This window comes from Clarias gariepinus, chromosome 1, assembly GCF_024256425.1.
Source record: "Clarias gariepinus isolate MV-2021 ecotype Netherlands chromosome 1, CGAR_prim_01v2, whole genome shotgun sequence".
Taxonomy (NCBI): domain Eukaryota; kingdom Metazoa; phylum Chordata; class Actinopteri; order Siluriformes; family Clariidae; genus Clarias; species Clarias gariepinus.
In genome coordinates, this window is record NC_071100.1 from 33431192 (window position 1) to 33458335 (window position 27144).

At 40.1% G+C, this 27144-nt stretch overlaps 1 protein-coding gene across 4 annotated transcripts in view; it reads right to left on the reverse strand.

Moving 5' to 3' along the window:
* Positions 1–17801, reverse strand: part of ppargc1a (peroxisome proliferator-activated receptor gamma, coactivator 1 alpha) — a 40577-nt gene extending 22776 nt beyond the window's left edge. For all 4 annotated transcript variants that reach the window (XM_053501918.1, XM_053501909.1, XM_053501900.1 and 1 more), the window contains exons 1-2: positions 17229–17801; positions 14335–14514 (exon numbers count right to left, since the gene is read on the reverse strand). In XM_053501918.1, coding sequence (XP_053357893.1) covers positions 14335–14514; positions 17229–17276 — 228 coding nt within the window. In that variant the 5' untranslated portion in view covers positions 17277–17801. The remainder of the gene's footprint in view (positions 1–14334; positions 14515–17228) is intronic.
* Positions 17802–27144: the final 9343 nt, after the last annotated feature.

The window sequence follows — 27144 nt, forward strand, 5'->3', positions numbered from 1 at the left end:
GTCAGCTACTGAAATGCTGCTCGGGTGTCACATACAGTACATGACGTCGGTCCGTGAAATTTGTTTCATGGTTAAAATTGTCCCTGGCCTCAAAAACCTACTTAATCAACCAGTTATGCATTAAACCAATCCGATTGTCTGATATGTTTAAAAACTGACTTAAACCAACTAATCCATAAGACTCAAAGCAGTGTTTTAAATCTTCTTGGTGATGTGATTTATTTATAAGAAAATAAATAGGAAGTACACAGGACATGCATGTAGCTTTGACTACACCAACGGTTTCTATACAACATGTTTGTGCATGTGTCCTTGTTATGATCGCTTCGTTACCCTCCGGCTCTTCCTCTGACCTTTCGGCTGCTGGCAGGCTCATCGGCATCACTGAAGCGTAACAGCCTGTCATTTATCACTGATTTCAGCAGGAGAGGACACACTACCAGAACCAGCACGCTAAGCAGGGCAAAGGAGCGAATGTCTCCAAGGTACGCCTTCCTCCACTTCCGCCTTCTGCTCGAGTCCATGAGTGTATTGTATTGTTGTATGTGTAAGTATGGGGAGAGGGTGTTATGTTCCTTACAGTATATCATGAGCCTATGGTAATTGAAATCGCAGAATCTTTGTGGAAATGCAGTCGATTTGATTCAGCCGCAGAAGGTCAAGCTATTCAATTTACACTCGGTGCTGAGTACAGTAGCCAGCAAAACACCTGAAAGCAAATGATTTTATCAGATTTGGCTGCTAGTCCACCTCACCCACTGCACAAAAGTGAAAAAAAAAATTACAAAATAAATGTGTTATCTTGATCTCTCTCTCTCTCGCTCATATTGAGCCCCAGGTGTTGTTGAAAGTAGTTTTGTCAGATTTTGCCATTGGGTTAATCTTGTGTTTTATTCTTTATGTGTGTGTGTGTGTGTGTGTGTGTGTGTGTGTTAACCCCTTAAAGTTTGTTTTTCATCCTATTGAGTACATATTACATAATATCTACATATAAGTTATCCAGTAAGTTCGGTGAAATGAATGGGAAAGATTCGAGTCTGTGTGTCTACGAAACTAAAGGTTTAACTGTGAGGAAACCAGAGCTTCCAGCCTCAGAGGGCGGGATTAGTAAAATCGGATTCAGACTAGTTGTGGAAATGGGAATGCAGAATCACCTCCTAAACTTTAGTATTCGCAGTGACAAGGATAAACCACTCTAACAGATGTGCACACCTCATTAGCCAATCTATCAACAGTGACTCCATTAGGACTAGATGATGGCTTACTACATATGGACAATTAATCTTATATTAAGATAGTTTGGGGGCTATACGCTTTCACAGCCAGACCCTGCATACATTAAAGAAGGAAATTTCAAAGCGCTCGTGCAGATTTAAGCCCTGAAGAGTCTCCTAAGCCTCCGTGAAAATACTTGGTGTATGTGACACTTGCAATCCAGCAAACTAAAATGGCAGCGTGTTTTTGTGTCCCATCCCATTCTGCTCAAAACGACTATGATTTAAAATGTCATTCCTGGAATCCGGAGGTCCAAACTCTCCCTCAGTGAAGGCTGAACTATTAAATAATCCAGGACGCGTTTGGGTTGCATCTCTCCTCCTCTCCCTCGCTCTCTGTCAGGCAAGCCAGACGCCCCAAAGCTTATTGGCTTAGCATTTCCGGCCATGTTTGAGAGAGACAGGGCCCGAAGGGCTCTTAGAAGAGATTACCCACGCTGTCTAAAAATAGCCCAGCTGGATTGCCCGTACTACTTTCAGTGCAGCTAAAGCGCTAACACCCAGGAATCAGAAAGTCATTGCGAATGTTAGTGTATGAAGGCGAAGCAGGAACTCAGGAGCACATAATGACGAAGGGAAAAAAGCAGTAATAGTTATTTGCGGCCATGTTTATTCTAATCTAATCTAATCTGGCTCCAGGTTTTAAGGTTGTTTTATGCACTTACAGCTGATATGGAGACTCTGTAGTTTTCTGATTTCACTCAGTATAATCCACTTCGCATCTCTGTATATCATTGCACTACTGTGTATTCCGTCCAATAGGTATTCTGTATATACTTGTATTATACAGACATTCATATATGTACACATGTATATGGTGCTGATGTATTATCCTTTGCACAATGTTTACACAGTTATACTGTTTTGTTTTTTTACTACACTGTATATATATCCTATTTTATTATCTACTGCACTTTCTGTACATATGAACCCACACCCCTCATTTACCACAGTGTTATTTATTGTAAATAATGCACTTCTGGTTAGATGTTAACAGCATTTCACTGGCTTTGTACTCGTACTTTGCACTTTCAGCTTTTAAATCGAATCGAATCGAATCAAATCTAATAATTAGGACTGGAGGTAAAGAAAAATGTAATCTGTGTCATATGGAATCAGATGGGCAGCTGTAGTTACCACTGAAATGAGAGAATAGGCTGCAGTCCATGTTATGTGACACTCTGTACTCGGATGGACCCGCCAGGGACACGGGGTCATGTATGTGGACTCCACTTCAGTCCTGACCTCAAATAGTATCCTGGTCAGCTGATCCTTACACCATTCGGTGAGCACGGTACAGTTTGTTCCTGGGTAACAGCAGCAGCCAAAGCTTTTTATAAGCAGAAATGTCAAAGTGGTAAAGCATGTGCTGCATCACAGGCATGACAGTGAATGATTTCATAGAGGCACTGTAACACCATGACCTGCCAGAACATTTCCTACATTCTCATTACCAAATATCCCCTTGTGGTTACCGAAATTTCCATGTCTTGCCTTCTTCCTTGCATGCACACACACACATTATCTCTCCTGCTCTCTCCATCCTCTCCAGCGGTGTTAAACAAGCTCTACTAAAGCATCGGCTGCCTGGGTGCAGGGCTCAGCTGGGGTTCCTGAGCCTAAAGTGAAACCCGAATCAGGCTACGGTTTCGCTCCCAATCACCGGCTCTGCACTTTGCACACTTCATGACTTAGAGGCGCAAAATGGGAGGGAGCCAGCGCAGGCTTGGACAAGATTGAGGAATACAGTGGAAGATGGGGAAAAAAATCTAGGAAGGAAAGAGAGAGAGAGAGAAAAATAAATGTGGAAATAGAAATGCTGAAAGACAGAAAAAGGTGGGGGAGGGGGATAGAGAGCCGAGCAACTACCACAAGATGTTAACTTGCTCTTATCCAAACATGCCCTACAGGGACAATTTTCCAATTGCAAGTGATGCGCGTCTCTCTCTCTTTCTCTCTCTCTCTGACTCTCCTTCCTCTCCTCTTCTCTCCTCCACATGCTTTTCATCCCTCTCTTTCACGCTGAAGTGGCCATGGGTAAGCATATTTGCGTGTGCCTGCTGGAGCTCCAGTATCTATCCCAGCTGTTTAGATAGCCTCGGAGGCTTCAGCAGAGACAACGAGACACAGAGACACACTAAAAAAAATGTGAACTGACTCACTAAAAACCAGCCTAATATGTTGGTTGGACATTTTTAATACATTAGCTTTAATGTCTATTAGCATAACAGGAGCCGGTCTACTGCTTAGCATCATATTCCTCCAATCGTTTTTAATTAGCTTAAACAAATGTAGATGATAAGTCTGGGAACAATGCTGGAGAAGGTCGGGGATTGAGAGAGAAGATAATGAGCCCTACTGTACGGGGGTAGGGAGGAGGCTGTTCTTCTTTGCCCTGTCACTCAGAGTGAGGCAATTTGATTCGGTTCTGTTTGTTCAGGTATACAGACGAGGGCAATTAACACTCTCCTCCGTGCGCATTCAGCTGTCATTTCACGAGCAGCAGTTTAGAAGAATGCTTCTCTGTGACTTCAGGCTCTGTAGCCAGTACCTGTTGTTTTAGGAGCAACTGGTGTAAATGTGTTACACCGGGCCTGTCTTCTCTTAGTGATCAGAAAAAGACACAAAATTTTTTTAAAAAAGGTACCTTTGTGCATCCGTTAATCAGGTTATTTGCTGTTAAGATTTTTCTTAATAGTAGTTTTGGACTTTTGTGGTGTTGTGGTACAACAGCACCACCGGTGGTCATGAAAATATACCTTGGTGTTATGGAAAAATTGAGGCTGGAGCTAATTTGTTTCGAGCCCAGACTGTATTTTCATGCAATCGGAGTGTTAGTGGTGTCTGGGAATTACACAGTGTGAATCCTACCTTAGATTTGTGCTGATTTCAGTAACGTGTCATCGTGGCAGGTGACAGGCAAAAACAATCATGTAATTATATACATGTAACGCAAACAAGAAGAACTATTTCAAGAAGGACTATTTCAAGATGGACTATTTCAAGACGGACTATTTCAAGATGGACTGTTCTCTCTTTTGCGGTCTGGAAAGCGATTCCGCTCCCTGAAGGCCAACACAGAGAGACTGAGGAGGAGCTTCTTCCCGCGAGCGATAAGGTCTCTCAACCACAACATCACACAGGACTAATATCATTTTTTAAACACCCACAATCATGACATTGTCTCTTCGCACTCATTCTGGACATTCATGAACACTTATGGACACATTCATGCACACTTATATGCTTATATTCATTTCATTTATATTCATACTTTCATGCATATATGCACACCCCTCAGTCATTTTTCTTTATTTACACAAAATATCTATATTTTCTATATTTTCTAAATTATATTTTTATTTTTATTTGATCCTAGCTAAATTTTATTTTATATTGTATTCTTATTAATAAGCTTTTATTGTTAAGGTCACTGGCGGTCGTATAAGCATTTCACTGCAAATCGTACTGTGTATGTAACAAATGAAATTAGATTTTTTTTTATTATTATTATTATTTATACTTTCACCTTACTTGCAGGATAATCTTACTTGTAATAGAATGGTGATTTCCAAAGTGTGGGTTGTAAAGTCGCTGCAGGTTAGGCAGCAAGAAATCATTTACAACAAGTTTTAAATGAAATTTTCTTTTGTGTAAACAAGTCTGGAATTATTATAAAATATATTTATTATTAAATATTTACATGATATTACAATATTTATGGAAACTAATCAGAACTAATAAAACAAGCTGTGGGATTTAAATGTGATGATAATTTTTCATTAATCTGATATCTTTATTAATCTGACAACCATGGCGTATCCTGTATGTCCGAGGTTCCCTACCCTTGTCCGGGAGGACACGTTACCTGCTCATTTTAGACCCCAGAGTCTGGTTCATTTTGATCAGTGAGATCAGGGGATAGAGAGGGCGAGCAATCATTCCTGGGCACGATATACAAGACGATCATACCTAAAAGCATTTTTAGTGTTCTGCCTGCTTGACCACTCCCATTACTATTAGGGAAAAAAAAAAAAAATTAGCTGATTAGTGATATCAGGTGTGCTGGGAGCAGAGGGAACATTAAAGTGCACAGAGCAGGGGTTCCTCCAGGACCAGAGATGGGAACCAATGCTGTACGTCATCATTAGGCAGAAATCATAATTAAAGCTTTCGGCTTAACAATTTAGCGTTTGCACATTTTTGCTTTACACATTTGTATGTGGATGGATTATTCCCCACACTGCACTGCTTTCCGCTCAACAACATGAAATTGTTCTGTTTATAAAGTCTAAGTCTGTAGTTAGAGAAATACTTAGAGAAATACTTATAGAGAAATACTTTCTGAAAATCCTGTGTGTTGATCAGATCTGTGATTAAAGGTTTGAGTGGACCGCAGGAAAGTTTTAAATTTCGCTTTGCCTTATTAAGAACTATTTGGGAAAGGTTGTAATAGATGAGTGAACTAAAACTAATCACACACACACAGAGCCGCAAGTTCAGTGTTTTTTTTTCTTTGTTTGTTTGTTTCAGAAAAAATTATTAGAAATTTCCTGTTGCCTTGGCTTTTTAATCAGAGGAAACATGTAAACATGACATGAGTTATAGACTTTAAACACTTTTAAAATTAGAAACCACAAGGACAGCTGCCTGTTTACTGCTTTTAAGCGTGAGAGTTTTTTTTCCCCCTATTATGCCTCTGATGAGATGCACTACATTACTTAGTAGTAATAGAATTGCAGTAAAGTCCTTAATAGATATTAGATTTCCGCTTCCACAACGAGTCAACATCGCGAGAGCTAGCTAAAGGGTGGAAAATGACTAAACTGAGAAAATTAGGTAAAAAAAAAAAAGGGAAAAAAATAATAATCTCAGCAAATGTGCCACTGCATCTGGCAGAAGAAGAAAAAAAAAACAATTATGTCACAAATAGTGAGCTTAAATTGCACATTCATTACAAATTCATTACAGCACAAATGATCAAAGTAGACCTCCTGGCAACACGGGCTCAGTTGTGGGATGTCACAGATAAAACAAACCCCCCCCCCCCCCCCCCCAAAAAAAAACAAAAAAAACATCCATGATGGTTATTACAGTCACTGCTAAAGAGCAACAACATAGCCAGACATTTTACTATTGTTAGAAATGTGTTTGAGTCGGCTGACACTGAGCCACTTATAAATGCATTTGCTTGAAGATGGAGAGCGAGGACGCTAGCTTGTGTGTGTGTGTGTGTGTCATAAGTGTTCACTTGAGGAAATCATATTATACAGCACAATATGATAATGTGCTCTGCCCGGCTGAACTGCTACAGCTCAAGTTGTGTTGTGCCTTCAAATGTCAGCATAAATTTGCAAATTAAACATGCAAAGCCATCAGCAGTCACTGTTAAAGTGTGCATGTGTGTGTGTCTGCTCATGTGTGTGTGTGTGTGTGTGTGCATACAGCAGAACTATGCTGTAATCAATCATCCTCTCTTCCATTATTTGATGTATGATTGAGCAGAAGAGTCGATACGATGGATCAACAAAAGCCAGCACGAGCAGGAAGTAAATTTGCCACCGTCTGGGTGATTTGGTTTCTTTGTGTGTGATCTGATATTCTGCTGGCTCCACCACGCTAATGACTAATCTGGAGCAGTGCCTAGGCACACAAACATGAGCACACGCTCTCCTTGACAGCGACGTCCTATGAACAGCTGAGTAACAAGTCGAAAATGCGGCGCCTTTACATTGTGAACGAGTCACGATGCCGCGCATTCGCTGGCGGCACATTCGCGTCTGTTTATACACCACCTGTGAAAAGGTCGGGGGCACCTAGTTTTTCTACTTTATTTATTTATTTAAATTTTTTTTTTAAATCATAAATCAGGTTGGTCATTTTCAGTTTGAAAACTTTACTTTTGATTATGATATCGGTTTTACTGTTGCATATTCAGTGACACTACACACTTTTCTACATTCAGTCATAAACTCAGCAAAAAAAGAAACGTCCCTTTTTTAGGACTGTGTATTTCAACAATAATGTAAAAATTCAAATAACTTTACAGATCTTAATTGTAAAGGGTTTAAACAATGTTTTCCATGAATGTTCAATTAACCATAATCAATGAATTAACATGCACCTGTGGAATGGTCGTTAAAACCTTAACAGCTTACAGAAAGTTGGCATTTAAGGTCACAGTTCTAAAAACGCAGGACACTAAAGAGACTTGTCTACCGATTGTGAAAAACACCCAAAGAAAGATGCCCAGGGTCCCTGCTCATCTGCGTGAACGTGCATTAGGCATGCAGCAGGGAGGCATGAGGACTGCTGATGTGGCTAGGACAATAAATTGCCATGTCTGCACTGTGAGACGTCTAAGACAGCGCTACAGGGAGACAGGAAGGACAGCTGATCATCCTCGCAGTGGAAGACCACGTGTAACAACACCTGCACAGGATCGGTACATCCGAATATCACACCTGCGTGACAGGTACAGGATGGCCACAACAACTGCCCGAGTCACACCAGGAACACACAATCCCTCCATCAGTGCTCAGACTGTCCGCAATAGGCAGTCCATGAGGAGGAGATGCACTGCAGTACTTCAAGCAGCTGGTGGCCACACCAGATACTGACTGGTACTTTTGATTTTGAGCCTCCCTTCATTCAGGGACACATTGTGAAACATTTTTAGTTTATGTCTTATGGTGTTGACTCTTTTCGTGTTCATACAAATATATACACATTAAGTTTACTGAAAGTAAAAACAGTTGAAAGTCAGAGGACGTTTCTTTTTTTTGCTGAGTATATAACCTGTCTGCTCTACAGTGGAGGCCAAAAGTACTGAGACAAACGTGAAATTCAGTGTTTTAACAATGTTTAGATAACATTCTCACGTTGTTTTTAAAACACTGACAATCGAGATAAGAATAATTAGTCCTTTTATGCAATGAAATCAATATCTGGTATGTTGTTAGTCTTTCAGTTTTCAAGTAACTAATTACATTACAAAATTACTGTCTTTAAAAAGTAATCAGTTACAGTACAGCGTTACTTTTAGATAAGAGTAACTAGTTTGAGTACTTTTCTACTGCAGAAAATAAAAACTCCTTTGTGAATTCTCATGCATGTTGTTTTTGTCAAGACCTTTATAATTATTCTACCATCATCACTCAGCGAAGTTTGGCCCATACTGTAATCTGTTAACTACTCATATCCCTATTTTACCTACGCGGTTTTGCGCGGTGGCCGTAAGTTCGGGTTCACCCTGATTCATAGATGAGATAGGGGTATAACAGCAGGAATAACAGAGTGGGGCGGGTTATCGGGTGCGGGGCTTGTAGGACGACTTTCACACACACAAACACACTAACAGATTGGGAATGACTGCTGTCTGGCTCACGGATTACATAAATTGTCTAAATAAGGGACTACATCTTTAAAAATATAATTAAATAACTGAGTACTCAAATGGCGGACCTAACGTGTTAGATTACTTGTTCTGTCAAAAAAGTAATCCGAGAACTCTACTGCATTACACCAAACACTGGTCGCCACAGTGGACCATCAGATCCGTACACAACCTGCCACAGGTTTTACGCCGGATGCCGGTCCTGATGCAACAATTCCGTTTCATCAGGGCACAGCATCTAGTGGCTGGGGTTTTGGCATTGTGTGGGAATTGAACCCGGTCCCTCCACATGGCAGGCGGAAAAAACTACCACTGAGCCACCAACGCCCTAATCGATATTTAGTATAAAGCCCTTTATCCTACACAACCTGCTGCATCCGGCTTGGCATAAAGTGGGAAAAAACATCACTCAATCCATGCCTGCTCGATTGCTTCCTAGAGATCATGTACAGTACAGACGATGGTACTGCCTCCTCCACCAATGTCCAATAGATTTCCACTGGGTTTTATGTCTGGAGTTGCAGAAGCTTAATATCATTGTCACATAGTCAGTTTTTCAGTTAATTAGCAAAACTCTTCAGCGAGAGAGGTTAAAACTAATTAGTGACCTCACCAGCTTTGTGCACAACGAGAACTATAATACATGGCATTTCCAATTTTAATACCTGTCTTGAAAGTATCAGGGATAGGTTGGAGACCTACAGCGTGTTTTATTTAAAGTAAAACACACAGGAAACAAAGATAGGGCTGCAAGCGTAAACAACATTACACAACGCTACACGAACCTGTGTGACTTGTGCTGGTATTAAACCGTAACATGAATCATGTGACGTGAGTGAGAGAGATGGACTTGATAGGAATCGTAGTCCTGACAGGCAGCTCTTCTGAACCTTTCCCTTGATTAAGTGAGAGACTGAACTTTTCCATTATACACATCAGTGTATCATTTTAAATAAATGAAGGTGTTGACAAACAGTGCACTGTAAATCTAAGCAGCATGTTCTGATTGGATGACCTAATACCGTGGGGTAGTTGCCGGGCAGTTATTTTGATAAGGTGTCAGGAGCCCTCAACATATATATATATTGGCTGCTGCAATATCGTGAAGCCCGGCAGTGTTTCATTCTCTGTGCACAATGAACAGACTTTGCTTGGCTACAGTAGCAGGGGCCACACAGGAGCCAACACATCAGTCACAGAGTACACGGGCGCATGTACTGAGGGTAATAACTCAGCTCCTCTATAACAACATACAGAGAGAGAGAGAGAGAGAGAGAGAGAGAGACTTCTCAGCCTGGACTTAAATGTCACCACTGCTTTTGGGTCAGGTAGAAAGCTTTTCTAATCCGTGTGTAAGTCGAAGCTGCACATAAACTTGGGTATTGTCCAAATAACTACAAATCCAATATGATTCCCATTTGTCCATAATAAAACAGCGTTTTTAAATATCTTTTGTTTTTTAAAGTTTGGCGTCCTTAGTGGAATCCATGGATGTTCACGAGCGCTGTCCGGATTATAACATGTTCCCAAAACACAGAATAAAATCCACTGTTGCTGGTGTTTTTATTTTGATCACCCTCATCCAAGTTATTTACTATTTCTAGCCAGCATGCCTGCATGCAAGACATAGTATGTTTTTTTTTTTTGTTTTTTTTTTCTAGTCTCTTCCGTCAACAGATCTTTGCAAGCTCAGTGCTATTTTGGATTATACAAAGAGTCTTTGCTTTTGTCACTCAGCTTAGCTTAGCTATCTTTTCTGGTGCACACATCATTAATCCACTTGATAGAAATGTTGGGAGTTTTAGTGTGGACAGGAAACATGAAAAATAATGAAAACAAGTGGGTAAACAAATAAAAAAAGGAAGACTGAAAGAAGAAAGCAATAGCGCTAAGTTTATGACATGGTTTATGCAGTACGCCGTCGTTCAGCATCGGTCAGATTGAGGTTGGTTCCGTCCTTTGTGCCAGTGACTGATAGCAACACTGACGTTCTACACACGCAGGCACGCACACGCACGCACGTCAACGCGCCTCGTCAAACAGCTCGAACGTAAACAACTTCACCACCCCATGGTTAATTATCAAACTGCCACTAGGCTCAACTACGCATGATTTCCTTTCAATGAAAACCTAAGGATTCTTTTATATAATGGCCTATCTTTTTGTCTTATCTAATAATACGTTTGAACAAATGTACAAAAAGGTGGATCATGGGAACAGATTAAAGTCTTATGTGTGTGAACCGGATTCCAAGGCCGCTAAATTATTTCTAAATGCGATTTTCTCAGAACAGTCGCAATAAACTATACAGTAAAACATGAACCTGCTCACCTTGTCCATATTCTAGAAAAACAAACAAAAAAACATAAAATAGCATACAGGGTAAACTAAAAGTTTGGACCTATAGGCATTCTGTCTTATATGAAATTTAATGTCAGACTTATCAAAACTATAATAGAAAATCAAATAATTCCAGACTAAACACAACCGGCTTATTTAATCGGGGGTCATCTCACGTCAGTAGATGACCCCCGATTGTAATCGTCCAAGAACAGTTTCTCCTTGTACCATCAGTTAATTAAAGAATATATATATATAATTGCAAAAAATAAAAAAATAAATAAACATATGTATCTTGGCCATATATATACAGGTTGTAATAATTTTACCGATGTAAACCCCATCCAGTGCTCTTTCCCAGGAGCTGTGAGAGAACACCCTCACTGGCACGTGTTTGCTCCGCTTAAAATTTTAATGCTTCTGAACCCAGACCTAGAAACATTTTAGCTGCAGAGATGTGGACCTGATATAAAAAAAAAGGAGTTCTGAAGGCTATTTATTGGTGGACACATCGCACTCACACCGGCTTCCTATCTCTCTTGCTCATCTCGCCTGCACACAGCGCTGTAATAACGAGGCACGATGTAAAAATGTCAGAAAAGATCAAGACATGAAATAAATTATTTCGCTGAATCCGCTTCATGCATACGGCCCACAGAGGAATATGCAAGTGAATGGTGAGGAAACTGAGGAGAGTGTGATGTGTTTCTAAAAGAGAAAGAGAGAGAGAGAGAGAGAGAGAGAGAGATTGTGTGAGATCAGAAGACCAGGCAGGCCACCCATTAACTACACTGCAGTCACGCAGGTTAAGAAAACATTGCCCGGGGTTTGAATGGGAGCAGGGGGAAGGATGAAAAAGTTCTGGCAAGTCGCTTTACACAAGAGCTGGCCATTTATTAACCTGTCTTGATGTTGCTATTGAGTGCTGTAGTGACCCACACAGGCCGATATCAGCAGTGCACATGCATCAGCGCTGGCAGTAAGGCCTTAAAACACTGCTGCAGGACCTGTTTTCTCAATATCACGCCTGAGTTGGGCAACCGTGGGGTATTAAAAGTGTGAAAGTCCCAAAGGACATCGGGAACAAGCAGCAGGCTGCAAATATTCACGACTTCAATGACATTTAATCTTGTTGCACTGATACCATTATTCTTTGTGAACTGTGATAAAGTGTATACACACACACACGCACACACACACGCCATCAGCAGCACTCACACGCATTTCTAAATGCCTCCATGACCCCTAAGCTGATACTGCGTATCTGGACACAGTACACAACACACACAGATTAAACACACACCCCCATTCTGATTTTTCTGTATTTAGAGTTTAGAATCCCCAAAACACACACACACACACTCTCGCTTCTCAGACGTCCGAACCCCACAGATCAATAAGCACAATGTTTTTATCATTTTTTTCTCCTGTCTATCTTCAGAGATAAGAGTTTAATGAGCTAGCCTGAGAGCGCGCACCTCGGCTGCTTTGCTTTTAGCCGCCACGTTCCTTCGCCTCTGGACTTTGCCTCTGTGCTTTCTGTGTGAGTGATGGAAGCGCTAGAGAATAACAAGCGTAAAGCTTTAACCACCTTCTCCTCTGAAATGACATGACAGCACTGAAATGGGCCAGCCTGGTTTAGACGCTGTCACGTGTGATTTACCAGCTGGGGCTGCTGGAAACGTGATTTTCGAACAGAGGCCGAGGCGAAGATAACCGGTAAAAAGTCTGCAAGGCTTCACGGTGACAGTTAACATGTGGGTCACTTGAGGTGTAGATTTGCCATCAGTTTCTCCATGCACAATCAGTAACAAAATATATAACGCCCTGAATGGTTTCCTTTTTTACTATATATTCGTCCAGAGATGCTTTTAATGATAAGATTTATGGCTCTCCTCTGCAGAAAGTTTTATTTTTTATATATTATTGCAGTCAGAGAGGTTTGTATTCCAGGAATGTTCACTGACAGAATGGATATGTTTATAAATCGATATGTTTTTTGAGTTATTGTGATTTGAATTAAACCAACTGTGTTCATCTTTTATACCAATTATTCTGTACGGGGTTGCGGGGTCCTGGAGCCTATGCCAGGAGACTATGGACACAATGCGGGGTACACCATGGACAGGGTGCCAATTCATCCCAGGGCACAAACAAACACACACTCATACACACAACGGCCCATTTTTTTGGGAAGGCCAATTAGTCTAATCTTTTTGGAAGGTAACTGGAGTACCTGAAGGAAACATGCCCAGGGATTACACAAACTTCACGCTAGTGATGGGAGGTTTGAATCATTTTAGTGACTCGGTTCTTTGAATCTCGTTCATTCAAATGAACAAATCCTTTTTGTTGAGCCATTTGGTTCATGTCGTTTTTTTGATCAGAAATAAAATAGAATGTTACATTTTCAATAAACAGACCCCCAACATGTCTACTTATACAAATTTTGGCTCTAGTGCCAGTAATGAAAATATTACAACGCAGCTGAGGACATATTATGATAAACAGAATGAGCAGCTCACCTCTCGTATCTTCTGGTATTATTCGTTAGTTTTTTGTCACATGACCCCCATAGACGCTATGTAATGCAATGCAAATATGCAAAAGAACGAATGACTCGGACTAGAAGACTTATGAGATGATCCGCTCATTTCTGTTTCCTGTACATAAACGACGGAGGTTTTGCAATGCTTTGCGTATGCACAGCCAGTACAAAATAAACGAATCACTACTCATTCTTCTGATTCGCGTTAAAGACTCGTTTAAAAAAAATTAATCGTTCATAAACCGCCCGTCACTACTTCACTTACACAGAACCGAGGTGGGAATAGGACCCTTGATCTTGAAGGTGCAAGGCCACAGTCCCACATTTATATATATATATATATATATATATATATATATATATATATATATATATATATATTTATACACATACAGTATCTCTGTTAGTTACCATAAACAAAGAGGGAGAGATAAAGCACCTGGCTGATCCCCTGGGGATTCCTGGAACGCAGTTTGAGAACCACTTCTATAGCTGCGTGTTTCATACTTCACTATGGGAAAACCAAGACAACTATTTGTAAACCCAAGACAAATTTCAGAGGCTTATCGCATTATGCAGCATTCACTGTAAGTTAGCAGTCTAGCATCATACACTCCTGTGTCTTGGAAGATCAAGTTTCCCCCGTCTCAATCCAGACCCTAAGTCTGGTGCACTAATGGGACAGACACATCCAATATCCGCTTGGAAATATCTACTGGCATCCCTGCCTTCAAAAATGTAAAGTGCATCGACTAGAAAAACATGGCCTTCCTTACCTCGAACAGATTGGACGACTCGTTGCCATATTGGCTGGAAATGATTTCTGATTGGTCGCTGTACCACTTGAGTCCACCCAGAAAGCTATCTGCATCCAGATCACTGACGTCCAGCTCAGAGAGGTCCAGTTCAGGTAAGTCAGGGCAGAGGGGCTGGTCTTCCCCAACCAAGGCAGCACACTGCAAAAAGACAGTAAATAGTTAGCATCATTCCTGCAAAATGTCGTTGTGTCTCGTTTCGCAGCAGGTTAAATGTGCTTAAAAAGAGGGATGAATGCTGCATCATCTCTTATCTTTACATAGCGACAACTCAACTTTTTATGTTCTTAAAGTCCTTGCTGCAGTTTGTCATGCGCTATCGGTGTCAGAACGAGCTCGGTTTCACAATCAATCTACTCTTTAAGACATTTCTATACAAGATTAACTTGTAGCAAAAGTGTCTACTTGTTTCCTGTCGTTTGTATTAATATTTCGACTGTTCACCGCCTGCTTCACAACAGCAGCATCACGACAGCTGCTCAGAGGCTCCTCACGCACAAATTATAGGCTTCACCGAACTGCTAACACTGAGATCAACAGACTTTAAATCTGTCAACCTTCAATTTCAGTCGAAGCTTTATTATAACACTACGGGCCTCAAAACGCTCAGTGTAAGCTAATTGCTGCAATGATTTTAGCAAACGCCATGCCACACACTTTGTTGTTTGTCTTCATTATTACAGCATATGCATTTCTATTAGGAGAGACACAGAATGTCACAGCGTCACACAGTGAGGAAAACACTGAAAAAAACTGGCTGATAACATAAAAGGTGTGTGTATGTAAAAAGAATTTGCTTTTTGCTTTATAATTAAAACAGCACCTCTTCAGATCTTTGGTGTTTGAAAAAAAAAGTTTTGTAAAAATGTGTGTTTGTGTGCATGAGTGAGAGAGAGTGAAAGTCTGAGAGAGAGAGAGAGAGAGAGAGAGAGAGAGAAGTACAGAGAGAGCTGGAACAGAGGAACTGGCAGTCCCTCTGTAAGAGCACCTTGTTCCCTGAGATTTTTTTTCTCCTCAGGAGAGCTCGAGTGTGGGAGCATGATGCATGAGGAGTTTGATTCAGGACATTACCAAGATCCATATCCACCAGGAAAGAGCTTTAACTCCCTAAGCTCATGTCACACTTGATCATCTCTACAACTTAGTGCATAACATGACAGTTTTTTTATTTATCATGCAAATCCTTTCACTCTGTCTGCAGCAGGCAGAAGTGTGCAGATTCATCACACACACTCACGGCACATTTACTATGAGGCACTGCCTAATATTAGGAAGGAATTTGATTTAAATAATGATAAGGATGAAGAGCTAAACACAAGCCCCTCAAGCTAAACTGTCCTTTAGTGTTTGTGTAGCCTATACACACACGCAAACAGACAGCGAGAAAAAGACACAGAGAGAGAAAGAAGAGACACAAAGCGTGCACTACTGCTGCAGGCTGGTTTTCTGAGCACTGAACTAAAAAGCTTGAGCGAAGCGGGCTTTTTTTTTCTCTTTTTTTTTATTTACAGGATGTAGTCTTTATTCTTTGTTTTAGATTGGATTCCTGGTCTCGTGGCCAGGCTGTTAAGTTAACCAAGACCCTTCTGCAATATTTAATACAACAACAGCTAAAACCTAATTAAAATAAATGAATAAATAACAATCCAGTGTGCCTGGAAACGGAAATGCACGATGAACAGGACATGCATAGGGGGAAAAGTCGATATCCATCCTCAGACTTCAGGCATCTCGAACATGAATTATTGAGGTGTTACAGACTTGTTTCCGTGGTGTACGTCTTACCACAGCAGCAAGGAAATGAAGGCAATACAGCTTAGGTAGCCAGAGATAGATAGATAGATAGATAGATAGATAGATAGATAGATAGATAGATAGATAGATTAGAGCATTGCTGGTCTGTGCAGTGAGTGTTGTGGATTATCTGTGGAGTGTTAGGTGACGCTCAGACCACTAACCCCACCCCCTAACCCTAAGCTCAACCACTCGGAACTTTTCATATGAGTCGTGAGAGCATCATGTTGAGTCTACAGCAATGTATCAGTGATCACCATACTGTATGAAACAGAGGAAGCGACCCAATCCCAGAGCACAGCCTAATATCTCTCTCTCTCTCTCACACACACATACACACACACACACACACACACACAGATGTAAACATTTTATGGTCAATCTAAACAGCTCTGCTGATTCATTTTTATTCTCCAGTCCTCATAGATGAACAAACCCTCGTTCCTAACCGGCTTTACACCCAGTGGGATGTCTCAAAGCCTCTCTCTCTCTCCCTCTTTCTGCAATCACACTCACGAGCTGTCCGTGCATATGAAGTGACAGCACATCAGGGAAAAAATAAAAAATAAATGCACGCACCATCATCCTGAATCCGTCTGCAAATCTAAATATCCGAACGACAGAGAAAGAAAGAAAAAGTTTCCATGCACAATACCTGGCGCGGATACATAGCAGCAGCCCGGCACCCTGGAGGCGGCTCTGAGCTCGCGCTCGCTCGCTCGGACAGACAGGCAGTCTGCCTCCTCTCTCCTCAGAGCCGCGCGCACACAAACACACACACACACACTCTCTCCCAGCCTGCCACAGAAACACGCTCTCAAAAAGACACCAAAAACGATTCAACAAACAAAGAAACCAGAATTAAGAAGAAGAAGAAAAACGTTTCAGTCTCGTGATCATCACCAGCCACGCTCGCGCGCATTCATTCCGGGGCTCCGTGTCTGTCCGTTACGCACAGCGCGCGGCCCGTGCCGCACGCAATTTCAGCTTCCGACGCCGGTGTAGTTAAAAACAAAACAAAACAAAAAAAAAAATGTTTCAAGTTTCGCGTTTATTCTCACCTCTAGTTCCGTCCACACCAACTCCTGGTTGCACCTGTCCCACGCCATCCAGCCACTGAATGACGGTACGGAGAAAAAAAATATCTAATAACAGTAAAAAAAATAAAATAATAAATTATAAAATAAAATAAATAAGCATAATATAATAAGAATGGTAATATTAATAGGAAATATGAAAATCCAAGCGTTCCCGATTGTGCTGTCGTGTAGGGAAGTGCCCCCTCACTGAGAATGAACCGAGGGGCACCTGCCTTACAACTGCTCTCCGTCACATGACGCAGCTATTAAAAGTAGGCAGGGAGGAGTGCGTGGCGCGCGCGACCGCCGCTCCGCCGATGACGCGCCGCTCCAGCAGGCGGGCTCCTACTTCCGCTTATAGGCACAAGCTCGGCTCGGGTTCAGTGCAGCTCCCAGCCACCGCCGGTGCAGGGGGGGTTTAAACTTAGATTATCGCGTGGAATTGCAGTGGAAGTGGAAAAAAAAAAAAATCAGGTCACTAGGCTATTACAGGAAAATTAGGTAGGGCTACTTCAGCGCGAGACCTATATCTCTATCCGTATCTCTCTCTCTCTCTCTCTCTCTCTGTATCGGCGGTGTAGTCGAGTCTTTCTTTCTCCGGCGCAGATATATTCTCCGTGTTGTCGATCTTAATTGCTATTTTTGGTGCTGCTTAAGGAGGAAGAAGACGAAGAAGAGAGAAAAAAAAATCCGCTTAATCCTTAATTAGTTTCGCGCAGCAAAGTAAACAGATACTGAACGCTCTATTAAGCGAATCTTTATCACAAATCTCCAGACACGGTCGGTTTGCGAAAAGTAAACAGGGTTTTTTTGTGGGATATTTTATGTTTATGCAGCAAGTTTGTTTCCCCCCTCTTTTTTTAGCGTTCGGATCGGTCCGTTTTGTTCCACATCTGGCCAGGTGTGGATGCAGCGCTCAGGTTCTCCATAACGCTTGCGAGCTGAGCTGCAGCTTCTCAGAGTGAGACAGAGACAGAGAGAGACAGCGAGGTTCCTTCAGCCTCGCTCAGTCCTCCACGCTCAGCCTGGGCGCAGTGGAAAATCATCACATGCTTGTGCTCATGACTGAGTTTTTTCCTCTCCCCAAGGTCCAGCAGCAGCAGGTGACACGGTGTACAGTGTCAACATTTCGTGTATATCAAACACTGCTGCGGAAAACAAAAACAAAAGGTCTGTGGACAGTCCAAACAAAGCGAAAGACAAAAGTGCTGCCTTTGAAGCTCGCTGCTCTGTCCCCAAAAAAGCAGTTCTGTAAGTCTAAAGGCAAATCTAATACTGCCTTTAAGGGTGCATATGTCGCCATAAAGCTGTCCATCTTTAAATGCCGGATATACAACCTACAGATGTGGATAAAATCTGACCATCACACACATACTGCATGTCCTTGTTAAACATCCAATTCTAGGGTTTTTTCCCCCCTTTGGTCCTATAAAAGCCTACACTCTTCTTAATAATAGATTTTGGAGTGTGGCACAGTGTCGTAGCGTTTAGCACCTCCATAGTAGGGGTTCATTTCCCACCCGGGTCTGTGTGTGTGTGTTTAGTTTGCATGATCTCAATGTGCTTGGTGGGTTTCCTCGGGGTGCTCCGATTTCCTCCCAGAGTCCAAAGACATGCATATTAGGTTACTTGGTGTTTTCAAATTGTGGGTGTGTGTGCCCTGTGATGATTTAGCACCCTGTCCAGGGTGTACCCTGCCTCGTGTCCTGTTTCCTGGCATAGGTTTCATACTCCACACCACCAACAACACACCCCCAAAACCCTGTACACAGGATACAAGGTACAGAAGAGGAATGAACGTCATAAAGACTTATTTTGCAGTCCACATTCCAGATTATTGCAAAGGTGCTCAGCGGGGTTAAGGTCAGGGCTTTGTTTAAGCCACTCAAGTTCTTCCACTCCATCCTTGGTCATTATATAAACCATATGGTCACTATATAAACCATGTCACTATGGACCTTGCTTTGTGCAAAGTGGCACTGTCATGCTGGAACAGGTTTATGCTGCTGTCAAATCTTAAAGCTATAGTATACAAAGAAATCCAAGACTACTTTGTGGTAACAGTTTAAGAAATATATGGGTGTCACGGTGAGGTGTCATGAAACCTTTTGGTCCATACACCAGTAGGTGACTTTGCGTGCCAGCTAACACGGACATGTTTGCCAGCTTGTGGTCTATTCATAGTTAGGATTTCATAATCATGTAATACATTACTGAACAGTGCACAGAAGCTTTGATAAAATAGTTGAGAGAAAAAAACACAATGTACTGTACATAGTCTACACATCTTACTTATCTTAATTGTACCCAAACTATTAGCCAAGCCATGACTCATTTCCAAATCTGTCTTTGTCCACTGAAGTTTAAGTGTAACATTTCCAAACTATTAATTGTTTTTAGAGCATCGTACTTTATTGCTTTTCAGAAATAAATTCTAATCATCTCTATTGGGCAATGTCAACATAAACAATGTGGCACCTACAGTATTACTACACATGCAATATATCTGCCATTCATTTATGTTATGTTATGTTGAACCTTAAAAAAATAAAATATTATAATATAATATAATATAATATAATATAATATAATATAATATAATATAATATAATATAATATAATATAATATAATATAATATTGAGGGCAGTATGATGTGTCACAATGTTAACTATGTACTACTATGTAGCCAGTCATGAAGTACAAACTTTAGACTGTGTTTTCAAATCCAAATATTCACTGGATTCTGCTGTATTCTATAAAACATGAAAAGTTGTGTAAACTCATGACATGGTACAAATACTAACTCTACCCATTTGTTCATTTAAAACAAGTACTGTAAACTGTTAATGAGTTTGCAAACATGTCTATAAGTAATACACATTTTCCGCACTGTTATACTGTTATAAAATTGTATTTAATATTTGAATATATACCCAAAATAAGTCCTAAATTAAAATGCCACATCAGCTATGCAAGTGATTACGATTTTTTTCTATTCATATCAGTATAACATACAGTGTCAGAAATGAGATATCTAGGTGTACTACAAATCACTTGGAAGGTGTGTGATTAACCCGACATGCAATTCGCATGATGATGATTGGTGGCCATATGCTTTGTATCTTCATAGCTAGCGCACAAAATGATACGAGCAAGGAAATACGCCAGACATGTCTCGGGTGATCGACTCCTTTTGCAAGTGGAAAAATATTCACTAAATCATTCCTTTAACTCTGCACTTCTAATGGTCTGTTCATTAACCATACACATACACATTAAGCCAATTTTATAGCAAAGTGAATAACAGCTACAGCCAAATTATGGGTCTTTGACCACAAACACAAGCACCACTGACATCTACACTTACCACTTATAGATATTATATAGAATATCAATGTAAAAGAAATTAATCTGCAACCCAACAATGCAGTGATTCCAGGAAGGAGCATACGGAATAGCAATGGATGACTGCATATTGCATAGTAGAGACATCTCTCTCTATCCCTCTCTCTCTCTCTCACACACACACACACACACAAAACCTTATCTGATTGTACTCTCCATGCCAATTAAGAAAATGTGGGCTAAAAATAGACTTGTCTCTGTTGTAATTTTCTTTCAAATGCCTTTTAATTTGGTTCACTGTGTTGCACTGGCATGATTAAGTCTTTAAGGAAAGCAGATAGTATGTTCTAAAGAAAACTGGTTTACCAGCATGTAATGCACAGTGATACTCCATATGTAGAAAAAACAAAACAAAACAAAAAAACACTGTACATCAACTGACAATGGGATTTTGATTTAAACAACAAACGGACATTTTGAAACCACCAACCCAAATCAACTTACTGCAAACAATATACCCAGTACACGCTTGTGCAGTCACAGTGGTGCACAGGAAATCAGGTAAGATGTAAGCAACTGTCAGAACATATCACTATATATGAACAGTATGCACTTATCAAAGATACAAGATAAGGAATAAAACACAACGGAGTGTGCTTTTTAATTTAATTACTAATTAAAAATGACATTTAGTGCTTGTTATCGATTTATAGTGACATTAAATGTAATGGAACATGCACAAAACAAGTTAGCTACTGTTGTCCATTATGTTATAGCTTTAAAAAAAAAATGCAGCTTATCTTCTTAGCAAGAAACTGCGAAAACCCTTTATGTGGAAGATTTTCTCATATTAAAACATTTAAAGATACAGCTAAACCTGTCAGATTTGCTGTTAGAAAAAATGTACATGCTTTCTATTTCCATTTATATTCAACAGCTCGTACCTGAGAGTCTTTAGTGGGCTGCCTGACTATCTAGCACAAAGCAGAAAGCCAGCACTCCAGCCCAAGTTCTCTAAGTTCCCTTCACTTTTTCTTTTAAATACACAATCACTCTTCATGTCATGTAGCTGAGGGCAGAGTCTGCTTCACAAACATGCATTTAATTTTTATTGGTCTGTAAATTCACCGTATATTTAAGGCTACATTCAAATAGAAATGCTCTGATAAGCCATGACTACTGTCGACTTGGACATGCAGCTCCACTAAAACATTTATTAATGTGGGCTTGGAAGCAGATTTAGGGCAAAGCCCAAGGAGCTTACCTTGCAGTTTGAAAGCATCTGTGCTCATGTTTGCTTAAGCTGACTCTTTTCTTTTCTGGGCTGTATTTCATCATTTGTGGTGGGGAAAAAAACATAGCATTAAGAAACACAACATGGCTTTATGCAAAATGATCAATGTTCATTCTGACAAAAGATAACAAGTGGATGTGTTTTGTACATTTGATAAGTGATACTGTACATATTACAGAGTGACAAAAACAAGATGAAATCAGCTTCTATCATGTTGTGAGGATCATGCTGGATCTGGCAATCCATTGAAACATATAGCTTGAAACATATTGTACAGGACATATGTCTTTCAGTATGGGTCTCCTGTCAGTCTGCTCCTGATAAAACTGACAGAAGATGATAGCTAAACATGCATGTTTATGTAAATTTCACTAATATCATTCACTTTTCAATTAAAATTTACATCATTATTAAGCAGGCACGGAATGCCCTATGTAATATGTTCAAATTGACATCCAACATCAAGAAGCTCTGAATGTTTGGAAACATCTATGATCATTAAATATGCCTTAAAAACCAAAAACCAAAGGAAAAAATAGATGAAAGGTACTTTTAAAATATAATTAGAGGGATCCCGAATATACTTCACATAAAATGCATTTCCACCTCAGTACACAGGATACAATCTTAAGTCTACAAATAATGCTAAGGATAATTACAGCAAATGAAAGCCCACACTTCTGAAAGGAAGTCATCTCCAGAGAAGAATGAAAGGAAGGCATTCAGCCCCACTCTAGCAGAACAATAGGCTTTCTATTGACAAAGTCAGCCATTTCACAAGGGGGTTAGGAGTGTGGCTGATTGCCGCCTTGGAGAGTCCAGTGTGTATTACTGCAGTGAATGCCGTAGCTGGGGCATGCTAGCCACGGCTCAACTATGAAATTGGAAATAACAATGGTGCGAAACAGCCACATCTCAACAACCAGAGACCATTCAAAAAAAAGAAGTATGGGCTTGGTGGGGAAGCCCAAGGCCTTGCAGTGCTGAAGTGCTGCTTCCTCCAGATGAAAATATCATGGTCATGTAAGAGTCCCATTCACAATGCAGCAGGGTATACAAAAAGCTCTCCTATCTCCATGCAGCCATTTAACAAGCTCAGAGTACAGTGTATCTGGCACACACACACACACAAAATCAACGTTTACGAGCCTGGAATGGTAAAGTCGCATAAAAGTTTGGCAATTTTTTCCTGACAACCGTCTACTAAAGCGAACTAAATGATTCTTGAAATGAAAGGAATTAAACAGACTGGATGATAAGATCAAAGCAACTGAACGTGTTAGCTGGGCTAAACTTAGAAAAGTAAAAAAACAACAAAATTTTTTAGAAACTGCTTTTCTAAAAAAAAAAAAACTAGTACGATTAGAAGCCAGTTTGTGAGTGAAGTTGAGCTTGCCTTTTTACCCCTTTAGCAGTGTGTGCATTACAGAGGAGAATTAGGTCACTATCTGAATGGTGAGCTAGCTGCAATTCTATGTTAAAATCACATCATGAGGTAGTGAGGGAAGAGGAGGAGGAGGGGCACAGTAGGTGGAACATTCAAGAAACATTATCGAAAAGGTGTGCACTGCCCATGACCAGCCTAATTATTTTCAGAAAATGTGAGGAGCTGGGGGAAAAATACGTGGGAGATGCATTTCTGACTAGCCTGCATACAGGCTAGAATTGTGAGGCTAAAAATCCTTACGGCATCATAAAAATCAGTGTATCATCATCTTTTTTTTTTCCCCTTACAGAAGGACTTTCTCCTCCTCCCACCGCATCAAACCGAATTCTGTAGGACTGTACTGTAAAGCCTAGGGACAAGGAAAGCTAGCCCCCCTTTTCCATTCCTATCAAAGCCTTTAATGGACACATGCACATGCACACACACAAACATTCAAAGTGCGGATCATTTACAATACAGTACATTGCATTGCATCAAAGGGAATGTCATATGGTTTTCATTTATCTGTGTGAATTAAAGCCCGGATAAAAATGGGTGCATCAGAAAGGGCATCGGGCAAGAAAAGCTGGGCCAAGTTGTGTGCAGATCAGATCGTCTCCTGTGATGACCCCTTAATGGGAGGAGTTTCCACAACGACCCAAAAGCCCAAAAGACTAGCACAAAAAGCAAAAAGACATCTTATAAAGGTATTAGGTATGTATAATCATTAATGGTCTATGAGGAAGTTAAAGTATAACAACAGAAATTTAATGCCATTTTATGAAACTGCTCAGAATATTCATTCTCTGTCATGGTTTATATATAAGACATATAACATTAATTATGAATTATATTCCAGAAGACTGGTGACAGAATCATGAGCACCATGATCGGCCCATCTACCATCCACCCAAGGCCAGCCCGCCTGGCCCAAACCCACAGAAAAGCCAATGCAGCACAAACCACCGGAAAAATCAAATGAATGAATGAATTATAAAATTTTTAATAAAGATAAAGCAATTTGACCATAAAAGCAAAATGCGTATACAGTATTTCATAAACCATTGTTACTATCAGCCTCTCTTCTCCACATTTAGCTCTATTACTCTGTCACAGTCTCAGGATGCTAGCGATTCCCCACCAGGAGACTTGCCAGTGCGGTGAACAGGATTTATCAGTCTGCAGTCAGCCCCTCTTATCCAAATGACACATGTAATTAAGGAGTAATTGCCACATTATCTAGACATAAGGGTAGATGATCCACATAAGACAGAGATGTGCAGACAGTGCTTGCTCAAAGCAAAAAATCGAAACGTGAGTTGAACCACAAACTGAGTTACTTCTTCGCCTGTTGCTAAAATATTTCTCAACACTTTTAATTAATAAAGCCTGCTAGGTATTTTATCAAAATATGAAGATGAGATGATGGATCAGAAATTCAGCTTTCATTTTTTGATATTTACATCGAGATGTCTTGAACAATTTGCCTATATACTAAAGTAAATAACTAAAGTTAATATTTGGTTGCGTATCTACTGCTTGAAATAACAATAACATCAACTGATGCATACTTGATTTCTGATGCCTTTCCAGGTTCGTACCACAGTTTCTTTAAGACGTTGTTTATTTTAGGAGTGTTTTTATCAGTGTCCTCTTCAGGAGGTGAAATGCGTGCTTAATTGTCTGATGATTGACTTGGCCAGTCTAAACCCTTTCACTTTTTTCCCCCCTAATGAAGTCTTTTGTTGTGTTGGCAGTGTGTTATAGGTCATTGTTGTGCTGCATGATGAAGTTCCTCCCAATTAGATTGGATACGGTTCTCAGTAAATTAGTGGACACAATGTTTTTGTAGACTTCTGAATTCATTCTGCAGCTACATCATCAATTAAGATTAGTGAACCCATTCAAGAGTGGACATTCAGTGCTATTAACTGTTTAAACAATCAATCTAACAGGGCTCCACTGGACAACAAGAAACCACTGTCAGACACACACAATATTTTTCCAATATTTCCAATAAGGTTCAATATTTTTGATCACTTGAAGAAGAGGTAAGATTAAACAAAAGGTCTAAGACGTTAAACACATATAAATGTAAAGATTAGGAGATGAAAGCTAAAATTCTGATGCATCCTTCATATTCGTCTCAAACCAAAAGATCCAATTTATGTTCAACAGCCAATCATTTTGCCTTCATTCTCAAAAATGATACCCAGTTGATTTAAGTCATGTATTTATTCATTTATTTACATACTAAGTCATTTATTGACTCTCCCTATCACTCTCCTATGCAACAATTTACATACAAACTCAGTCAAGTAACATTCTTATTCATTTACCTCTTCATCTATTTTCATTCTAATTCACTTACGCTCTTGGTCACTTACTTATGCACTCATTTACATACTAAATGACACTGTAGCTCATAGTGACTCATTAGACATTCTTACTTCCTGGCTTACTTATTTTCCCACATATCTAGTTACGTCAAACTACAGTATTACATTAGCTAGGCTCTCAGATGGTTTAGGTTTAGGAGCAGAGGGTACAATTGTAAATATGCAGATGACAATAAGTCTATTAGGTTTGCAGACTCTGTAAACAGGCCGCTGTTGGGGATTGATGACGTTTATGATGTTCAAGCAGGGAGATTAGTGGGGTTTTATTTCATGTTTAATACTTGAGTATAGTGTTTTGTCCTAATAGACCTCTTTCAGTATGTTGTAACAAAACTAATGTAATAGAGAAAAGATCATTTCTGTTATGTTAGAACAATATAACGTCTTTCTGAAAAGAGGGAAGAGGAAGGTACAAAAGTCCTGATGTTTTTAACTTTGTGGTCATGTTCAAGACATTGAGGACATCATCGCATTAAATGCCAAGGTGCTGCAGTAGCAGATGCCGTGAACTCAACAAACTAAACATGTCTATCTTTGCCAACTCAGTAAAAAGCTAGACATTCAGCTTTAAAACAGCCAGTTTCTTGATTTCAGGCAACCTATGTAAATTTGCTAAAGCATTATAAATCAGACATGTTAGCTATATCTTGCAAATTAAAACATGATTCTTATGACCAAAAACAAAACAGGATAATTTAGAGAGTAAATTAGATTAAATTTACACTTGCCCTTAAAAGGGACACAATTGAATTTTTATTCAGTTTTAGACATTTAACTGTGTTGCCAACTTGCGTGTATAAACAAAAAATATTACCTGTTTTTGTCCTTTTTCAATCTTTGTATCGCCCACTGCTTAAACAAGTCTTGTGACCTCATATAAGAAGAGCCCCTCCTCCAGCCTGCTGCTCGGCTCTGCGTGGAGCTCAGCAGTAGTTCATTTACATAAACACTGAAACAGTACATTTGGAGAAGGAGTGATATAATAAAAGGAGGAATAAAAGAAGGGTGTGGTATGAAAAAAAAATGCATTTTTGCCTGGAGTATTTTAGCTGGATCATTAACACACACACACACACACATTCTGGGGGACCTAAAGATCACTATAGTCTTTTGCTGTGTTTTAACAACACAGAGTAAAATATCTCATTCCAGGCTCTATTAAGTCAAGAAATTGAAGTATAATGATGAGTGGCTGCATATTGTGTGTTACCTAACCAGATTCAATATGTACCATATTTCTCACAGATGATTTGTCATCTTGGTACAAACCTCAAAGATGTTCAAGGAAGAAAATGCACCTTTCTTCTTTCCTGATCTTCCTCTACCTACATAATACTATAAGGTCAATTCATCCCCAAAAAAAAACGAGGAAGGTAACAGAAACGCTGAGCCTTGTGAGCGGACGGAGAGGAGATATTTCAGAGAGGGGGTCA